A 20,930-nucleotide genomic window follows, 5' to 3' on the forward strand; every position below is an offset into this window, starting at 1 on the left:
TAATGAAAGGCTTTCAGGGGTTCGTTAGTTTCATAGAGAGAGAACAACAGGAACATTCATCATTATTGTTATTGTTTGGTTTTATATTTAGTTTCATGATGTATTTATAGAAAATGTAAAACAGCTGATTCTCATCGTAGTAAATCAGCAGAAGAACGTCTTTCTCCTTCCTGTCTCCTCAGCGTGTTTCCTCGGGAGCTGAAGGAAGTTTTCGCTTCGTGGAAGCAGCAATGTGTCGCTCGCGGCCACCAGCAGGACATCAGCAAGCGTTTGATCAGTGCCTCGCTGTTCCTGCGCTTCCTCTGCCCCGCCATCATGTCGCCGTCGCTCTTCAACCTGATGCAGGAATATCCCGACAACCGGACATCCCGCACGCTCACGCTCATCGCCAAAGTCATCCAGAACCTCGCCAACTTCACCAAGTGAGTACCTGCAGGTCGACACGGTCACTTCCTGACCCACACGCAGCTCTGAGTGCAGTGTTCCCTTACATGTGTCCTGGGCCAGCCCCGCCCACACTCACTCACACAGAGCGACGCAGTGAAGTGAACAGATTTTGGGTGAAAGCTGGATGACAGAGCCCATGAACGAGGATCCAGGTGTGGTTATCATTATTATCATGCCGGGGGCGGTTTCCTGTGGTTCATTTACATGTCACGTTAATGACATCACGTCACGTTAATGACATCACGTCACCTTAATGACATCACGTCACGTTAATGACATCACGTGCGTCAGTTGAGTGGACGTCCTGTCGAGTGTGTGAGCAGCTGAGCTCTCACTCAGAATCTATCAAACCTAACTTTGCACTAATGCAACTAGTAAAATCAGTCACTACGAAATGCTACCAAATAAATCACAATTAATAATACTATGAATGTATCGTGAAGTCATTTAGAATAATATACCTGATCAGTATTAGTGTAGTTTTATGTTGTAATGTATACATAATAATATTTGATTTGTTATGACTGTTCATAGTTTTGATAGTAAATCATTGTATATTTCTCAAATTGTCTTAAATGTCTCAATGGGTTGTTGGTGGGGTGCGAGTGTGGGGGGGCGTTACCGCCCTGGAGTGTGTAGGTACAGTGTGTGACCTGTAGAGGGCAACAAAGAACAGGAGGGAACAAAACAAGCCGCCAGGGTCAAAGGTCAAGTTATGGCTTCATGTCCACGTCAAAGGCTAAACCCCCGTGTCTGGCTGCAGTATAGGTCATAGACCCTCCTCGTCCTCCATGTTAGCTGATGGGACATGGACCAAAGTAGACGATAAATAAATAATGTCTGCTTGCAGGTTTGGAAACAAAGAGGAGTACATGGCGTTCATGAACGACTTTCTGGAGCACGAGTGGGCGGGGATGATGCGTTTCCTGTCAGAGATCTCTAACCCGGAAACTCTATCGAACACGCCGGGCTTCGAAGGTTACATCGACCTCGGCCGCGAGCTGTCAGTCCTGCACGCTCTGCTGTGGGAGGTGGTGTCACAGCTCGACAAGGTACCAACACCCAGACACTGTGTGTGTGTGTGTTTGTGTGTGTGTGTGTGTGTGTGTTTTGGCTTTTAACATACGGAGTGAGGACATTTTTGGCCGGCCCTCACTTTGTGACCCCTCCCCCCCTTCAATGGTTTGGGGATCAAGATTTGGTTTTAGGGTTAGAATTGGGTTTATGTTAAGGGTTAAGGGTTTAGGTTAAGGGTTAAGGGTTAAGGGTTAAGGGTTTAGGGTTAAGGGTTAAGGGTTTATGTTAAGGGTTTATGTTAAGGGCTTAGGTTAAGGGTTTAGGTTAAGGGTTTATGTTAAGGGTTTAGGTTAAGGGTTAAGGGTTTAGGTTAAGGGTTTAGGGTTTAGTTTGGATGGTCAGGGTGGGGGGCTGGGGAATGCATTATGCCAATGAATGTCCTCACTAAGATAGAAGTACAAACGTGTGTGTCACACTGAGGAAACTCAAACTGCTGCGAACGCACAAAAATAAAATCAACCATTAACACGACTCGGGCAAGTCAGGTGACCTGCTGAGGTCACAGGAGCCACGCCTCCTCTACAGCATTGGTCAGATGTGAGGTGACACATCAGGCTGTTGCTGGTCAGTGGTCGATGGGTTCTGTGTGTGTGATGTGAACATGTGAGGAACATCAGGAGCAGAGGTCACTTGACTTCATTTAACCTCATAAAAGCAGCATGGCCCAACCCCCTCCTGCCTGGACCCTCCCCCTGGCTGTGTCTCACCTGTCTCCCCTGTCGGAGCTCCGCCCCAGCATGACTCTGCTGTGTTTGATCCTGGTTCTGTTCAGTAGCAGCATGTTGTTCTAGTTGGTTTGATTTTTGTTTCCATTACGTTTCCCTCATGTTTGCCTTCCCTCCCCTCTCCTCTCCCTCCTCTCTGGCCGACTCTTCTTTGCCACCATTGTGGTTCCATTTTCCCAACACCGCTGCATCCTGGTGCTTCCATTTAAACACGCACACACGCACACACACACACACACACACACACACACACACACACCGACCCCAGGGTGAAAATTCCTTCCTGCAGGCCACCGTAGCAAAGCTGGGCCCACTGCCGAGGATTCTGGGAGATATCTCTCGCTGCCTTGCCGCCCCGACGCCGGTGCAGCAGCAGCTGCGGCGTTTCCAGGACCACAGCTCCGCCCACAACATCAGCGGCAGCCTGTCGTCAGGGTTACACCGAATCTTTGAGGACCCCACCAACAGGTGAGGGAAGGAGCTCTGAAGGGAAAGTTCACAGATTAAGACGTAAACATGTCGATGAGGTCACAATCCTCCATTATTGATTAATCTGAGGGTTCAGGTCAGAAAACGATGTTTGACTCACTTTAGTGTTTTAACCTGGTTCAAATAAAAATACTGTATCCATGGAAACATTTTCTCTGTGTGTGTGTGTGCGTGCGTGTGTGCGTGCGTGTAGTCACTGTGAGGTCCGCAGCCTTCAGTCTCCGTGCAGTGATCTGATGGATGGTCATGTTCGAGGTCAGCGCCCCCTGCTGGCTCAGCAGCATCCTTCAATCCACAGCAGCTTCTCTGATCAGGAGGAGCGAGACAACCTGCTGCTAAACGGACGCAGCATCTCCCTGGTCGACCTGCAGGACGCTCAGAGCCCGCACGCCCCTGCAGGGCCCCCACCGCACCACGAGGCCCCACCCCGCCTTAGCAGGGTCGGCTCCCAGGCCTCTCTCGGACACGGCCCACCCCCACTTACCTACCCCCACTCCAACCCCCTGACCCCCCAGCCAGCGCCGCACCAGCCTAAGGCGTCGGCCAGAGACGGCCAGCCACAGAGCGCTCCACAGGTGAGGCGGCCGCTGCATCCCTCCGTCAGCCAACAGCGTAGCCTGCAGCCACTGTCCTTCCAGAACCCTGTCTACCACCTGAGCAACCCCGCCCACAGCCTGTCCACACGCTCCGCCCACTCGCTGCGGCAGGACTCCAGCTCAGAGAACCTGAGCACAGAGAGCTCCCACAACAGCCACAGCAACTCTGATGACTACGGCAGCCAGGTGGGGGTCAAAGGTCGAGTGCCGTCCAACAGCAGCCTGGACGAGCTTGGCAGCAGGCGGAGCACGCAGAGCGAGGAGTGTTCGACGCCGCGCCGCCACGCACTGCCTGACCTTCCGCCCGGCACTGCCACAGCAGTTGCCATCCCTCGTCAAAGCACGACGGCGGGCACCGCCCACATCGTCAAGGTGGAACAGCAGAGCAGAGGAGGGGTTGGTGCCAGGACGCCACGCTCTCTCCCACACAGTGCGTCGTTACGCAGCAGCAGCAGCGCCAATACTGAGCCGACACCCACCGTCAGCCACGTCAACCATCAGCAGTCAACCTGCTCTGTGGAGAACATGGCTCCGCCTCCAAAAAGTGCCACCAAACCGCCACAGGTGAGGCTAAAACCCAGGAAATCAAATATTACCGTCACATGATTTTACGTCTTGAAGGTTTACCTGTGTGTCCGAGGCAGGTATGGGGGGGCGGGGCTTTGTTCTGGTTCCCTCAGCTAATTATGACATCATATCTCTGGGTTGCTTCAGGTGGCGTCTCCGGTGGATGCGGTGGCGGTGGCGATGTCTCCAGTGGAGAGGACGGCGGCCTGGGTCCTCAACAACGGCCAGTACGAAGAGGAGGAGGGAGGAGGGGAGAGGAGCAGAGAGGAGGGGCGGAGCACCGAGAAGGTACTTACCAATCACAGGTCGACAAACTGTTGTAATTGATGACCTCCACAGCAAGGTGTCATCTGTGCTAATAAGTTATATAATAAGTTAGTAACTAGCTACTTAGCTAGTTAGTTAGCTTGTTAGTTACTTATCTGGTTAGTTAGTTAGTTAGCTAGCTAGTTAATTAGTTAGTTACTTAGTTAGTTAGTTAGCTGGTTCGTGTGTTAGTTAGTTAGCTAGTTAGCTAGTTAACCGGTTAGTTAGTCAGTCAGCTGATCAGAAACATGAACACTTGAACAAACATCAGTGTGAGAAGAACTAACTTAAATCTTTGACAGAGGTTCGTGGCCTATTCTGTCGCCATCTTTATTTCCAGACAGAACATGTAATCGATTTAACTTTTGTTTTTTTATGACGTTTGAAATGTTTGATGGAGCCGTGGAAGTCGACCAATCACAGAGCGGAAGGAAGTTCACGCTTCATGAATCATCTACACCTGAAGAGATGAGTTGATGCGTCTGTTTACATCCTGATGGCGGATCTTGTGACCTCCCCCCTCCCCCCTGTGTCCACAGTACGAGCTGGAGATATCTCGGCTGAAGGAGCGTCTGCGAGTTTCCGGTCGGCGTCTGGAGGAGTACGAGCGGCGGCTGCTGGCTCAGGAGCAGCAGATGCAGAAGCTGCTGCTCGAGTATAAGAACCGTCTGGAGGACAGCGAGGAGCGACTGAGACGGCAGCAGGAGGAGAAGGACAATCAGATGAAGAGCATCATCTGCAGGTACGCACAGACTCCTCCCATCTGCACCACTTAGCACAGACTCCTCCCATCTGCGCTGCTCTGTTTGCTGTTATTTACAATTTTTTTATTTCCTAAAAAATTCACTTGATGCGTCTGCACAAACTTCCTGACAAACTGTTTCAAAATAAAGTGAGTGAACTGAAACTTTGTTTCTTAACAGGACTTTTATTGTGAAAAGCTCAAACAGGATGTTGATATTTCTGACTAGTTTAAGAAAAAAATGGATGAACTTGATCATATTAACCATGTTTCATTGTGTGTGTGTGTGTGTAGGCTCATGGCGGTGGAGGAGGAGTTAAAGCGTGACCACGCAGAGATGCAGGCGGTGATTGAAGCTAAACAGAAAATCATCGACGCTCAGGTACGGTCATCAACGCTTGTAGCTCCACCCACACAAACTTCTTACATTGTCTGTGATTCGGATTCTTCTTCAGAATTACCCACAATCCTTTTCTGTAAATGACCTCTTGAACAATCAGTGATGATTGACAGCTGCATCATTATGAAGTTGGTTGGGTGCTAAGCTCCGCCCACAGCGTCTTTCTAAGCGTTTGAACTTGTCGCGTGTTCAGTGACGAACTTTTGATTTCAGGTCAGTAACGGACGCGAAATTAACCAATCAGGCAAGTGACTGTGGCCCCTCCCCCTCCCTCCACCAACCCAGCCCCCCCCCCCCCAAACACCCTTTTCAGAGGGCGACCACGCCTCACACCTGTCAGCCAATCACAGAGCAGTTACGTCACAGCAATCACCCTATTAACCGTCTCTTTATTTCAAAATAAGAGTTCAGTCATTCAAGTACAAATTAGATTAAATCAAAACCTGTGTTCATCTGATTACATCGTGTTAATCTGTTAATCTGATTACATCAAATTAATCTGATTACATCGTGTTAATCTGTTAATCTGATTACATCAAATTAATCTGATTACATCATGTTAATCTGATTACATCAAATTAATCTGATTACATCGTGTTAATCTGATTACATCGTGTTAATCTGTTAATCTGATTACATCAAATTAATCTGATTACATCGTGTTAATCTGATTACATCGTGTTAATCTGTTAATCTGATTACATCAAATTAATCTGATTACATCAAATTAATCTGATTACATTGTGTTAATCTGTTAATCTGATTACATCAAATTAATCTTATTACATCGTGTTATTCTGATTACATCGTGTTAATCTTTTAATCTGATTACATCAAATTAATCTGATTACATCGTGTTAATCTGATTACATCAAATTAATCTTATTACATCGTGTTATTCTGATTACATCGTGTTAATCTTTTAATCTGATTACATCAAATTAATCTGATTACATCGTGTTAATCTGATTACATCAAATTAATCTGATTACATCAAATTAATCTGATTACATCGTGTTAATCTGATTACATCGTGTTCATCTTTTAATCTGATTACATCATGTTAATCTGATTACATCAAATTAATCTGATTACATCATGTTAATCTGATTACATCAAATTAATCTGATTACATCAAATTAATCTGATTACCTCAAATTAATCTGATTACATCGTGTTAATCTGATTACATCGTGTTCATTTTTTAATCTGATTACATCATGTTAATCTGATTACATCAAATTAATTTGATTACATCGTGTTCATCTGATTACATCGTGTTTAAATGATGTCGACGTGTTGATTTAAATAAAGTTTTCAGGTGTGTCGCTGTTTCGCTCGTTTTTGCGTTTGGCTGCTGCCTCACCCCCTCCACCCCCTTCCTCTCTTTCAAAATAAAACGAGGCGATGATGTAAAACCGCTCAGGTGTTTTATTTGTTTGTTTTTTAGCAGGTGAATCGAAGCTTGTTCGTTCCGACTTCCTGCTCAGCTTCAGTCTCACTTTCTCTTTTATTTGCTTTTATTTTGTTGGGCTGTTTTTATTTCTGCCTGTGGCTCTCAAACTTCCTGTCGGTTTAAAACCACATCACATGATCTTTTACTGATTTAAAATGTTTTAATTGATTATCTGAACAGTCGAGTGACAATTAAAATAATATATTGAATAATTAAAACATTTGAATTTCATCTGTGAAAAATATATTTAATTATATTTTTAAAAGTTTTATTGAATAGATGTACAATATATTTTTTCAAAAAAATAAGAATCGTAACAAAAAAATAACCTGAATAATTAGTAAATTCATTTTTAAAAATTAGAAACGTTAATAAAATTGTAAATTTGTTCTTAAATGAAGTTTTTTTAATTAAATGTATTAAAATCTAAAATCTGATCTGTGGGTCTTAACATCCTGATTTACATGAAGTGTTTTCTGATGTAAATTCAAGAATAATGATCATTTTCTGTTTAATTCTTTATGTGGTTTCAACTCGACAGTTGAGTCATCACCAACCCAACTTTTATTTTGAAATGTCGGTCTAACGTCCTCTTGTGTCCAATAGGAGAAGAGGATCGGGTCCCTGGACGCAGCGAACTCACGGCTGATGTTGGCGCTGACGCAGGTGAAGGAGCGTTACAGCACCCCCCCCCTCCACAACGGCCTGTCGCCCAGCAACCCCACCAAACTGTCCATCACTGAGAACGGAGAGTTCAGGAACAGCAGCTGCTGATTGGTCGAGGGGAATACCAGGTGAAGGGGGTGGGTGGGACTTAAAGCCCCTGACTCCGCCCACCTCACCTCCATCCGCTGCTCTTCGGACGATCAAACAGAGAGAGAGAGAGAGAGAGAATCCATAAATACTGTAAATACTGAAGCATTGATAAGTTCAGACTGTGTGTGTGTGTGTGTGTGTGTGTGTGTGTGTGTGTGTGTGTGTGTGTGTGTGTGTGTGCGCAGCCTTCCAGAAGCACAGCGAAGAAGAAACGAACCAAAAGAAACTCGAGTTTTTCTAAGACTTTTTTTATTGTTTTTATTTGAACCTTGTTTTGTTTCATCTTCTTTTTTCAGAGTGAAACGTTTCTGTGTTTTTATCTGACGAGTTGTTTTCACTCTTTATTTATTCGTCCTGTTGCTACTGAACCGCCCCCTGAGCGATCAGGGTCAGAGGTCACACCTGTCTGCTGTCACATGTTGAGAATAAAAGATGCCGGAAAACCTCTCGTCTCCATGGAAACAGATTCATTTCTACATCACGAATATGAATGAACCTCTTTTGGAGTAAACACAAAATAAATCTATAGATAATCTCCCTGGATTAAATGTTAATCTGGATCATTACTCTGGATTAAAACTAGAAACATCCTGTCTCAGAAGGACGCTGAGAAACTCGTCCATTTGTTCTCTAGACTAGATTAACTCTTTATTATCAGGACGTCACAGGAAGTCTGAGAAAAGTCTCCAGTTGGTCCAAAGTGCTGCAGCAGAGTGCTGACAGGAAGTAGAAGGAGAGATCTTATTACTCCTGTCTTCTCTACATCAGCTCCCTGTAAAATCCAGAAGATCAAGATCCTGCTCCTCACATTTAAACCTTAACAATCAAACCTTCATATGTCAAAGAGCTGATAACACCATGTCATCCAGAAAGATCAGTTCACTACCAAAACACAGGTTCTCCTGTGGTTCTAGAGTCTAAGAGGAGAACAGGAGGTAGAACCTTCAGCTACCAGGCTCCTCTCCTGTGGAACCAGCTCCCACTCTGGGTTCTAGAGTCTGTAAGAGGAGAACAGGAGGTAGAACCTTCAGCTACCAGGCTCCTCTCCTGTGGAACCAGCTCCCACTCTGGGTTCTAGAGTCAGACACCATCTCTACATTTAAAGTTAAATTAAAATGTTCCTCTTTGATAAAGTCTAAAGTTCTGGATCAGGTCCTGAACCATCACTTAGTTATGCTGCTATAGGTCTAGACTGCTGGAGAACTCCCATCATGCACTGAGGGAGAACTCCCATCATGCACTGAGCACCCCTCCAGGGTTAGGGTTAGGGTTAACCCTACCCCCCCCCCCCCCCCCCCCCCCCACACTCATTTATTTATTTTAATACATGTCAATGATTATTTCACATTGTCCTCCCATAGTCTCTCTCTCTCTCTCTCTCTCTCTCTCTCCAGAACCTCAGGACAATAACTTTTACTATCATCACTATTATTAATTATTAATTAATTACAATATCTCAGTAATTAATTATGATATGGATTGTGTCTGTGATCAATAATAATTAATATTCTTTACACTGTTGTTTACATTTTAACTCATCGTCCTGGTCTCTTTCCCCCCCTCTCTCCTCCTCATGTCTCTCTTCTCTCCCCTCTCTCCTCCCCATGTCTCTCTCCTCCTCATGTCTCTCTCCTCTCCCCCTCTCTCTCCTCCCCCGGTGGAGGCAGATGTCTCCTCTCTGACTCTGGTTCTTGAGGTTTCTCTCTGTTAATGAGGAGTTTCTCCTCCACAGACTCAAAGTGCTGCTCATGGTTCACCTGTTGGTTTCTGTAGATGAAGAAGATCTGAAGCTCTTCACCTTCTCTGTGAAGAGTCTGGAGATCATGGATGTTAGGATTTGGTGCCACACAAATAAAACTGAATTGAATTAACTCAGGTTAAATCATTTAACTAGAATCACCTCCTGTGGTTGTTTGTCGCCACCTACAGGCCAGTTCTGAATGTGAAAAAGATTCCCGCTCCAGAGACGTCTGAAAAAAATCTGTTGAGGTCACAGCAACTTTGACCTTCGACCCAAGTCAGTTCATCTTTGGAGTCCAACTCAACGTTCGGAGACTCGCAGTGTTTCAGAAAAACACGAAACGGGGGAAACGACTGGGTGTCGCCAGCGCGCTGGAATAAAACCACAAATTTGCTCTTGAACTTCTTCAGATCTTTTCTCATGACGTCATCGGCTCCGACAGGAAGAGACGCTTCACAGGTTAATTTCACAGAAACCACAGAAGAAGATGGAGGAGTTCACTTTCTGTTTTCTTGTTAAGTTTTATTATGTTTAAAAAAGAAAATTAAAAGACAGAGGAGGTGGTGATTGAAGAAAAAGAAAAATATATATTCATATTCAAATATCTTTATACTTTTCTATTCATATATGATTAACAATGCAAAGAAAATAATTCCCGTAGTAGTAGTGCTTAAGTAAAGTTCAATATAGATTTTTATTATAACAAAATAGGCAGTTTACCGAGGGTTAAATATCTGAAAATCTCATTGTACAATAATCGTCTGCACGTTTCTCCCAAACCTGGAGGTGGCAGCTCGTCTCCAGGTCCGCCCACACATCACATGATCGACAGCGTTGCCATGGTAAGACACTGACCACGCTGACGGACGTCGACCGGGCGCCCAGAGTTCAAACTCGCTCCACCAGAGGGCGCTGTTATTGAAATGAGACGACGCTGAGAATAAAAAATCTCTTTGTTGAAATGAGGCTGAAAAGTTTCAACATAATGAAAATTTGATTTAAAACCAAATCATTTGATCGACTTCACTATAAAAAATATTTTTATTTAATCGTTTTCTGTGAGTTTGAGTTTTTAAAAGATTCAAAATAAAATCTGATCTTTTTATTTTATTAGTATAAAATTATTCTTTTAATGATTTGAATCATGAGAAAATCAGGTTTTGTTGATTCTGAGATGATTTTCATAAAATTAATTTTTATTATTTAATTCTAGATATTAAATTAAGAGAAACTATTTTCATTTGTTTTGTAATTTTCAGAAAAATGTTCAGGAAAAAGTTCAAAGATTTGATGAAATGAAACCGGACATTTGTTGGAGTAAGACGATAGCGCCCCCTGGCAGCAGAGCAGAACCCTGCAGTGTCCTGACACATCTGGCAGCAGTGAGGAGCGAAAAATTTAACTCATCGTGACTCGAGTGAAAAAAAAAAAGAAAAAAAAAAAGCAAAGGATAAACATGAGATGAGCAGAGTGGAGGAGGAGACCTGTGACGTCAGGCGCTGAGGTGAAGGGGCTGATGGGAAATAAACGGGAGATTAACATGCTGTTAAAGCTCGAACGTGCAAAGTTTTGCTTTTTGTGTCTCAGCCTGAGACTGAAACTCTGTCCATCGAGAGAAACGGGAACAAAACCCACAAAGAAAGAAAAGATCAAATCTGCTTCGTCTTCTCGTCACTTCCACTCGTCCTCTTCTCCTCCGACAGCTTCCTCCGTGTACCGTGTTGAGTGTGATGTCACTTCCTGTGTGCTTTACTCTGCTGGTCAGGAAACGGAACCAAGAAATCCGATTCAGGCATGGGGGGGTGGGGGGGTGGGGGGGGGGCTGTCCTTTTCAAAATAAATCAAACAGAATGTAAAGAAGAGGAGGAAGAACAGGAAGAGGAGGAAGAGGAGGAGCGTTTGATCTTCACAACTTCTCCTTGGACTGAACCCAGATGAACGGACCAGACTGCTCCTCGATGATCTGCTTCACCTGATCGTAGATCTCCTCCAGAGTGTCGCCCTGCACGATCGCTGCACACACACACACACACACACACGCACACGCACACACACACACACAGGTGAATTAGTGTGTGTTCTCTGATAAGTCCCAGAAGGGTTTTTCAGGCCACAGGGGGGCGCCGCCTCACCTGTGAAATGCTCGGTGAACTCCTGCTCCAGCTTGGTGGCTCTGTCGAAGGTTTTGCGTCCCTGCTCCTCCGTCAGTCGCTTGTTCATCTCCCTGCAGGAAGAAAACAAGACCATCACTGTTTCCTGCGTCAGGCTCCCGGAACACAAACAGGAAGTGGAGCGGTCGAGGTTCTGACTCACATGATGTTCTCCACTGATTTGGGTTTGATGAAGATGGCGATGGGGTGAAGCTGAGCGAGCTGGAGTCTCTTGATGGCGTTCCCCGACACGTCCAGGATACAGTGTTTACCCTGAGGAGGGCGGGAAAAACATGTTTCTTTACGTTCAGAACAGTCTGACGTCACCACAAGAGGGCAGCATTCGTATTTATTAAGTGATGATTGTCTGTGGTTCAGTGAGGTCGAAGACAGAGGCCTCCACTTCCTGCTGCAAAGAGAATGAATGTTCGAAATGATTTTATCTTTATTTGATATGATTTTAACAGAATTATGTGACTCAGCATGTTTCCAGTATCTGAACTGTTTTATTCTTTATAAATAAACTGCGGACACAAGCTCTGGAGTGTTTTTACGTCTATGAGTCGACCGATCTTCACGACGACTTCACATGTGACACAGATTCAGTCGCTACCTTCTCCGACACCTCTCGCACCGACTGCACGCTGGTTCCGTACAGGTGGTTGTTGTACTGTCCCGCCTCGATGAACTTGTGGTCCTGGATGTCTTTCTCCATCTGCTCCCTGGACACCATGAAGTGATAATCTCTGCCGTCCACCTCGTAGTCCCGCTTCGGCCGAGTCGTATCTGAGGGAGCGGATGAGGAACGATTTAAATCCACGTGATCACATGACCTTCAGACACGAGTGTGAGCAGGTGAGCCCTGAGCTGGAGGTTGACGCCACTTACGCGGGACGCAGGATCCAAATTTGTCTGGGAACTCTGAGATGAGGTCGTCGTTGATCCGATCCTTCATGGGGCCGAGGATGATGACGGGACGAGTGTAGCTCACTGTCGGAGACAGATCAAAGCATCACAGGACGATGAGTTCACTGTTACTGAATGAACATTTTGTCTTTTCATGTTTGCACCAGATGTTTTTACCTTCCTGTTGAACGACGGGTTCATATGACAACACGTACTCCTCCTGTCCACCTGGAAACAAGGTGCACGAGAGTGAGAGTCACACACACACACACACACACACACACACACACACACACACACACACACACACACACACACACACACACACACACACTCCTGTTGTGTTCAGGAGTGTTAGCGAGCAGGTAAACTGTATGTGTGATGTCATGCTGTTATCAGCCAATTAGAGCTTGTGCTCATTAATGCGATCAGGGAGGGGAGGGGTTAGCAGGTCGGAGGTCACGTCAATCATTAGTGTTTCCTGTGAATCAGGCAGCGTCAGACTTACGGTAGCTACTCTCACTATCGCTGGCGTTAGACGTCACATGTTCTGAAATTAAAACACAGGACACGCCAGGTCAGCCTGGAGCATCGCTCTCCCATAATGCTTTGCTCAGAGCCATGAGAGCACAGAGGACTCGAGTCCAGCAGCAGATCGACGACAGCAACACAAACATTTTCAGTTCAGGACAAACAGCATCTGCAACACAAACTTTCAAAACCTTCCCACAAATGTTCCGTGACTTCAAACCGACTTAATGACGTCATCTTTACATCACGATGGAGCGGCAGCGACCACAGCGCCGCCCGCAGGTCGAGTGACGTCACAGAATATTTAGAAATCATTTCCATTTGTTTACAATTTACACAAATCTGAGTTTGTGTCAAATTATTTATTCACATTTTGTTTGAATTTAAAATAAAATCAGGAGCTGGAGCGGTGAAGAGGAGAAGAGATGAAGAGGAGAAGAGGAGAAGAGATGAAGAGGTGAAGAAGTAAAGAGGAGAAGAGATGAAGAGATGAAGAGATGAAGAGGTGAAGAGATGGAGAGATGAAGAGGAGAAGAGGTGAAGAGGTGAAGAGATGAAGAGGAGAAGAGGAGAAGAAGTGAAGAGGAGAAGAGGTGAAGAGGAGAAGAGATGAAGAGATGAAGAGGTGAAGAGATGGAGAGATGAAGAGGAGAAGAGGTGAAGAGGTGAAGAGATGAAGAGGAGAAGAGGAGAAGAAGTGAAGAGGAGAAGAGGTGAAGAGGAGAAGAGGAGAAGAGATGAAGAGGTGAAGAGGAGAAGAGGAGAAGAGGTGAAGAGATGAAGAGGTGAAGAGGTGAAGAAGTAAAGAGGAGAAGAGATGAAGAGGTGAAGAAGTGAAGAGGAGAAGAGATGAAGAAGTGAAGAGGAGAAGAGATGAAGAGGAGAAGAGATGAAGAGGTGAAGAAGTGAAGAGGAGAAGAGGTGAAGAGGAGAAGAGATGAAGAAGTGAAGAGATGAAGAGGTGAAGAGGAGAAGAGATGAAGTGAAGAGGAGAAGAGATGAAGTGAAGAGGAGAAGAGATGAAGAGGTGAAGAGATGAAGAGATGGAGAGATGGAGAGATGAAGAGGAGAAGAGGTGAAGAGATGAAGAGGAGAAGAGGAGAAGAAGTGAAGAGGAGAAGAGGTGAAGAGGAGAAGAGATGGAGAGATGAAGAGGAGAAGAGGTGAAGAGGAGAAGAGATGAAGAGGTGAAGAGGAGAAGAGATGGAGAGGTGAAGAGGAGAAGAGATGGAGAGATGAAGAGGAGAAGAGGTGAAGAGGAGAAGAGATGAAGAGGTGAAGAGGAGAAGAGATGGAGAGGTGAAGAGGAGAAGAGATGAAGAGGAGAAGAGGTGAAGAGGAGAAGAGATGAAGAGGAGAAGAGGTGAAGAAGTAAAGAGGAGAAGAGATGAAGAGGTGAAGAAGTGAAGAGGAGAAGAGATGAAGAAGTGAAGAGGAGAAGAGATGGAGAGGTGAAGAAGTGAAGAGGAGAAGAGATGAAGAGGAGAAGAGATGAAGAGGTGAAGAAGTGAAGAGGAGAAGAGATGAAGAAGTGAAGAGGAGAAGAGATGGAGAGGTGAAGAAGTGAAGAGGAGAAGAGATGAAGAGGAGAAGAGATGAAGAGGTGAAGAAGTGAAGAGGAGAAGAGATGAAGAAGTGAAGAGGAGAAGAGGTGAAGAAGTGAAGAGATGAAGAAGTGAAGAGATGAAGAGATGAAGAGGAGAAGAGATGAAGAAGTGAAGAGGTGAAGAGATGAAGAAGTGAAGAGGAGAAGAGATGAAGAGATGAAGAGGAGAAGAGATGAAGAAGTGAAGAGGTGAAGAAGTGAAGAGGAGAAGAAGTGAAGAAGTGAAGAGATGAAGAGATGAAGAGGAGAAGAGATGAAGAAGTGAAGAGGTGAAGAAGTGAAGAGGAGAAGAGATGAAGAGATGAAGAAGTGAAGAGGTGAAGAAGTGAAGAGATGAAGAGGTGAAGAAGTGAAGAGGAGAAGAGATGAAGAAGTGAAGAGGTGAAGAGATGAAGAAGTGAAGAGGTGAAGAAGTGAAGAGGAGAAGAGGTGAAGAGATGAAGAGATGAAGAGGTGAAGAGATGGAGAGATGAAGAGGAGAAGAGGTGAAGAGGTGAAGAGATGAAGAGGAGAAGAGGAGAAGAGATGAAGTGAAGAGGAGAAGAGATGAAGTGAAGAGGAGAAGAGATGAAGAGGTGAAGAGATGAAGAGATGGAGAGATGGAGAGATGAAGAGGAGAAGAGGTGAAGAGATGAAGAGGAGAAGAGGAGAAGAAGTGAAGAGGAGAAGAGGTGAAGAGGAGAAGAGATGGAGAGATGAAGAGGAGAAGAGGTGAAGAGGAGAAGAGATGAAGAGGTGAAGAGGAGAAGAGATGGAGAGGTGAAGAGGAGAAGAGATGGAGAGATGAAGAGGAGAAGAGGTGAAGAGGAGAAGAGATGAAGAGGTGAAGAGGAGAAGAGATGGAGAGGTGAAGAGGAGAAGAGATGAAGAGGAGAAGAGGTGAAGAGGAGAAGAGATGAAGAGGAGAAGAGGTGAAGAAGTAAAGAGGAGAAGAGATGAAGAGGTGAAGAAGTGAAGAGGAGAAGAGATGAAGAAGTGAAGAGGAGAAGAGATGGAGAGGTGAAGAAGTGAAGAGGAGAAGAGATGAAGAGGAGAAGAGATGAAGAGGTGAAGAAGTGAAGAGGAGAAGAGATGAAGAAGTGAAGAGGAGAAGAGATGGAGAGGTGAAGAAGTGAAGAGGAGAAGAGATGAAGAGGAGAAGAGATGAAGAGGTGAAGAAGTGAAGAGGAGAAGAGATGAAGAAGTGAAGAGGAGAAGAGGTGAAGAAGTGAAGAGATGAAGAAGTGAAGAGATGAAGAGATGAAGAGGAGAAGAGATGAAGAAGTGAAGAGGTGAAGAGATGAAGAAGTGAAGAGGAGAAGAGATGAAGAGATGAAGAGGAGAAGAGATGAAGAAGTGAAGAGGTGAAGAAGTGAAGAGGAGAAGAAGTGAAGAAGTGAAGAGATGAAGAGATGAAGAGGAGAAGAGATGAAGAAGTGAAGAGGTGAAGAAGTGAAGAGGAGAAGAGATGAAGAGATGAAGAAGTGAAGAGGTGAAGAAGTGAAGAGATGAAGAGGTGAAGAAGTGAAGAGGAGAAGAGATGAAGAAGTGAAGAGGTGAAGAGATGAAGAAGTGAAGAGGTGAAGAAGTGAAGAGGAGAAGAGGTGAAGAGATGAAGAGATGAAGAGGTGAAGAGATGGAGAGATGAAGAGGAGAAGAGGTGAAGAGGTGAAGAGATGAAGAGGAGAAGAGGAGAAGAAGTGAAGAGGAGAAGAGGTGAAGAGGAGAAGAGGAGAAGAGATGAAGAGGTGAAGAGGAGAAGAGGAGAAGAGGTGAAGAGATGAAGAGGTGAAGAGATGAAGAGGAGAAGAGGTGAAGAAGTAAAGAGGAGAAGAGATGAAGAGGTGAAGAAGTGAAGAGGAGAAGAGATGAAGAAGTGAAGAGGAGAAGAGATGGAGAGGTGAAGAAGTGAAGAGGAGAAGAGGTGAAGAAGTGAAGAGATGAAGAGGTGAAGAGGAGAAGAGATGAAGAAGTGAAGAGATGAAGAGGTGAAGAGGAGAAGAGATGAAGTGAAGAGGAGAAGAGATGAAGTGAAGAGGAGAAGAGATGAAGAGGTGAAGAGATGAAGAGATGGAGAGATGAAGAGGAGAAGAGGTGAAGAGATGAAGAGGAGAAGAGGAGAAGAAGTGAAGAGGAGAAGAGGTGAAGAGGAGAAGAGATGGAGAGATGGAGAGATGAAGAGGAGAAGAGGTGAAGAGGAGAAGAGATGAAGAGGTGAAGAGGAGAAGAGATGGAGAGGTGAAGAGGAGAAGAGATGGAGAGATGAAGAGGAGAAGAGGTGAAGAGGAGAAGAGATGAAGAGGTGAAGAGGAGAAGAGATGGAGAGGTGAAGAGGAGAAGAGATGAAGAGGAGAAGAGGTGAAGAGGAGAAGAGGTGAAGAAGTAAAGAGGAGAAGAGATGAAGAGGTGAAGAAGTGAAGAGGAGAAGAGATGAAGAAGTGAAGAGGAGAAGAGATGGAGAGGTGAAGAAGTGAAGAGGAGAAGAGATGAAGAGGAGAAGAGATGAAGAGGTGAAGAAGTGAAGAGGAGAAGAGATGAAGAAGTGAAGAGGAGAAGAGATGGAGAGGTGAAGAAGTGAAGAGGAGAAGAGATGAAGAGGAGAAGAGATGAAGAGGTGAAGAAGTGAAGAGGAGAAGAGATGAAGAAGTGAAGAGGAGAAGAGGTGAAGAAGTGAAGAGATGAAGAAGTGAAGAGATGAAGAGATGAAGAGGAGAAGAGATGAAGAAGTGAAGAGGTGAAGAGATGAAGAAGTGAAGAGGTGAAGAAGTGAAGAGGAGAAGAGATGAAGAGATGAAGAGGAGAAGAGATGAAGAAGTGAAGAGGTGAAGAAGTGAAGAGGAGAAGAAGTGAAGAAGTGAAGAGATGAAGAGATGAAGAGGAGAAGAGATGAAGAAGTGAAGAGGTGAAGAGATGAAGAAGTGAAGAGGTGAAGAAGTGAAGAGGAGAAGAGATGAAGAGATGAAGAGGAGAAGAGATGAAGAAGTGAAGAGGTGAAGAAGTGAAGAGGAGAAGAGATGAAGAAGTGAAGAGGTGAAGAGATGAAGAAGTGAAGAGGTGAAGAAGTGAAGAGGAGAAGAGATGAAGAGATGAAGAGGAGAAGAGATGAAGAAGTGAAGAGGTGAAGAAGTGAAGAGGAGAAGAGGTGAAGAAGTGAAGAGGAGAAGAGGTGAAGAAGTGAAGAGATGAAGAAGTGAAGAGGAGAAGAGATGAAGAGGAGAAGTGACGAAGAGACGAAGAGATGGAGAAGTGAAGAGGAGAAGAGATGGAGAAGTGAATGTCTTCATTTCTTTCATGTCTTTGATTCTTTCATGTCTTTGATGTCTGCTTCAGCTCATGTGGATTTAATGAAGTAAATGTGATTGTGATTCTTTTCTCAGACGAACTGATCAAATTAAAACACGAGTCTTTGTCACTCGGACTCTTCAAGTTTTGATTGAAGGACCCAGGTTGTTTAATTTCTGGTCATGTGGTTGAAGGCGGATCCTGGTGGAAAACCAGGAGGCTGATGGGAGTTTTTGTGCGGGGGGTGAACACACACTTACTGTGGCCTTTGGAAAGAACGTCGTCGCTGTTGTCCTGAGGTCGGCGGAGCAGAGAGAACAACGAGGAGAGAACAACCACAAGAACATAAAGTTACTGAGTTACAGCGACAGACAGAGAGAGCAGAGGGAACGCAGCCGCTCATCAGGGCAGCAGGGCGGCCATTTTACCTCCGAGAGGAGGGACGCGTGTCCGCCAAATATTCTGCCTTCTCAGCCCAGATGTTTTCAGTGACGCCACCAGGGGGGGCTCTGGGGTCGTGTTCTTTTTCATCAGTTGATCTGACACACATTTCAGCCAGGCCCTGTTGCCGTGACAACTGACGTTCGCAGCATGCCGCCACCAGCTGACCTCTCTTCCTGTCGCCGACCAGTCGCCTTACAGACAAACCGTTAAGCTCCTCCCCATCCCCCCCGCCGCGCTGGTACTTACGGTCGACATCGCTGGTCTCCTGCTCGCTCGCCTCTTTGCTCTTGTAGAACGGAAACTTTCGGGAAAAGAGGTTCTTTTTACGCTTGTCATTGAGAGACTGCTGAGGAGGAAGAGGAGGAGGAGGAGGGTGATGGAATAAAAAAAGAGGGGGAAGAGGGGGAGATGTGGGAGATGAGGGAGTCTGATGTGGGTTTGGACAGAACGAGAAGCTTCTGTCTGAGTCTGTGGTCAACGACAGCGTCGAACAAAACCAACGGCTGCACTCAACAAACAGGAAGTGAAGTATTAACATTTAGATAGTTTACTAACCAGACATCCGACAGGTGATAAAAACTCTTTAAAGGTTCAGTGTGTAGGATGTAGTGACCTCTAGTGGTGAAGTGTCATGTTGCAGCTGAACACCCCCCCCCTCCAAACATCACAGAGAAGCTTCAGTTTCATCAAAACTCAAAAGGTTTAGTTTGTCCAGTCTGAGCTTCTGTAAAAAACATGGAGGCCTCCGTAGAGACCCTGATGTAAATATAAAGTATCTAAATATAAAGTATTTACATATAAAGTATTTACATATAAAGTATTTAAATATAAAGTATTTAAATATAAAGTATTTACATATAAAGTATTTACATATAAAGTATTTAAATATAAAGTATTTACATATAAAGTATTTACATATAAAGTATTTACATATAAAGTATTTAAATATAAAGTATTTACATATAAATTATTTAAATATAAAGTATCTAAATATAAAGTATTTAAATATAAAGTATTGAAATATAAAGTATTTAAATATAAATTATTTAAATATAAAGTATCTAAATATAAAGTATTTAAATATAAAGTATTGAAATATAAAGTATTTAAATATAAAGTATTGAAATATAAAGTATTTAAATATAAATTATTTAAATATAAAGTATCTAAATATAAAGTATTTAAATATAAAGTATTGAAATATAAAGTATTTAAATATAAATTATTTAAATATAAAGTATCTAAATATAAAGTATTTAAATATAAAGTATTGAAATATAAAGTATTTAAATATAAAGTATTGAAATATAAAGTATTTAAATATAAATTATTTAAATATAAAGTATCTAAATATAAAGTATTTAAATATAAAGTATTGAAATATAAAGTATTTAAATATAAACGGCTCATTCTCAGGTAAATAAAATATCTATTTGTTCAGTTTAGATGAAACAAGTAAAAACGTCACTGGGATTATTTTACAACAGATCCTTTCACCTGAATCTTACGCACTGAACCTTTAAATATCCGGAGTTAAACTGTCAGAGTTAACTCAGCCTGACCACAGGGGACAATCTTTCTGGACGGCAGAGAAATTAAAGACAACAAAGCCTCGAGGACAGAAGTGATTTCTAATCTCTAGTTTACGAACAATACGTTCAGGCCACATTTCTGATTCTTTGATTAAACTCTTGGTTCATCAGAACATAAAATAAAACCTGAGGTTCCTCATGTGAACAGTTTCCCTCTTAACGTCGACTGAAGCCACAGAATCAGACTGAAGCAGCTACATGTGAACGTTGACACAGACCGAACTGAAAGTCCCTGTCGCTGCTGAAAGGCCGAATGTTACGCAGTGACAGTGAAGGCAGCAGTCGTTAAACAGGAAGCAGGAGGAGAGGACATGCAGGCGACATGCAGAGACACACGGCGACAAGAGAAGCTTGTTTCAGATCAGATGGAATCAAACACCAAACCCCGACAGAGCGGAGGATGGTCACCTGATCGTTGGCCGGTGAGGCGTCCGTTAAAAGCTCCAGTAAATGACTCTGGGTCGATTCTCGTCACATGATGTTTTCACTGATTCAGTCCAGTCAGATTTTTATCATCACTAATATGATGAGTCGTGTTAATGCTTCACTCGTCCTGGAGACTTAAAGCTGCACTAATCAGTCGTTTGGCCAGTAGGGGGCAGAACACCTTCAGGAAGAGCAGCAGGAGCCCGGAGTGCACGTCGTCATGTGACACTCGCTGCACGTCGTCATGTGACACTCGCTACATGTCGTCATGTGACACTCGCTACATGTCGTCATGTGATTGTTTAGTGATGCTTTCAGTAATGTCTCTATGCTTCACTCAGGCGTTATCCAGCAGGAGAGAGAGAGAGAGAGAGAGAGAGAGAGAGAGGATGAGAGGGGTGAGTGGTGAGGGGGAAGAAGGAGGGGAGGATCTCCGAGCAGCCACTAGGGGGCAGCAGACAGTCAAACATCAATGTCAAGCGTTCCTCTCTGTATATTTTTTTTTGGGGGGGGGGTTGTCATGCATGTTTCTTCCTGCCCCCCCACCCCCGGGTTCAGACTGGTGTTAGAGGGCGGGTTTGGCGGCACTGGGAGAGGCATTCAGGCGACGCGTGTTAAAGTGGCACGCGGTTTTTAAAGGTGCTGGGGGGGG

The 20,930-nt window shown here is 44.3% G+C and overlaps 2 protein-coding genes across 21 annotated transcripts in view; one reads left to right on the top strand and one right to left on the bottom strand.

The window, feature by feature from the left end:
* rasal2 (RAS protein activator like 2) overlaps nt 1–8,066 on the top strand; it is a 44,684-nt gene extending 36,618 nt beyond the window's left edge. For 4 of the 7 annotated variants that reach the window (XM_069511356.1, XM_069511353.1, XM_069511358.1 and 1 more), the window contains 8 exons: nt 183–422; nt 1,298–1,499; nt 2,518–2,717; nt 2,932–3,898; nt 4,049–4,189; nt 4,747–4,949; nt 5,244–5,331; nt 7,412–8,066. In XM_069511356.1, the coding sequence (XP_069367457.1) occupies nt 183–422; nt 1,298–1,499; nt 2,518–2,717; nt 2,932–3,898; nt 4,049–4,189; nt 4,747–4,949; nt 5,244–5,331; nt 7,412–7,579 (2,209 nt within the window). In that variant the 3' untranslated portion in view covers nt 7,580–8,066. Of the gene's footprint in view, nt 1–182; nt 423–1,297; nt 1,500–2,517; nt 2,718–2,931; nt 3,899–4,048; nt 4,190–4,746; nt 4,950–5,243; nt 5,332–5,562; nt 5,594–7,411 lie in introns of all 7 variants that reach the window. The other 3 variants (XM_069511357.1, XM_069511355.1, XM_069511354.1) reach the window with 2 other exon arrangements.
* Nucleotides 8,067–9,863: 1,797 nt separating this feature from the next.
* dlg1b (discs large MAGUK scaffold protein 1b) overlaps nt 9,864–20,930 on the bottom strand; it is a 58,334-nt gene continuing 47,267 nt past the window's right edge. For 5 of the 14 annotated variants that reach the window (XM_069511391.1, XM_069511387.1, XM_069511382.1 and 2 more), the window contains 8 exons: nt 18,077–18,110; nt 12,927–12,968; nt 12,596–12,646; nt 12,401–12,502; nt 12,126–12,298; nt 11,676–11,785; nt 11,495–11,586; nt 9,864–11,375 (listed from right to left, as the gene is read on the bottom strand). In XM_069511391.1, the coding sequence (XP_069367492.1) occupies nt 11,269–11,375; nt 11,495–11,586; nt 11,676–11,785; nt 12,126–12,298; nt 12,401–12,502; nt 12,596–12,646; nt 12,927–12,968; nt 18,077–18,110 (711 nt within the window). In that variant the 3' untranslated portion in view covers nt 9,864–11,268. Of the gene's footprint in view, nt 11,376–11,494; nt 11,587–11,675; nt 11,786–12,125; nt 12,299–12,400; nt 12,503–12,595; nt 12,647–12,926; nt 12,969–18,076; nt 18,111–18,506; nt 18,607–20,930 lie in introns of all 14 variants that reach the window. The other 9 variants (XM_069511388.1, XM_069511385.1, XM_069511392.1 and 6 more) reach the window with 3 other exon arrangements.

This window comes from Paralichthys olivaceus, chromosome 16, assembly GCF_024713975.1.
Source record: "Paralichthys olivaceus isolate ysfri-2021 chromosome 16, ASM2471397v2, whole genome shotgun sequence".
Lineage (NCBI taxonomy): Eukaryota > Metazoa > Chordata > Actinopteri > Pleuronectiformes > Paralichthyidae > Paralichthys > Paralichthys olivaceus.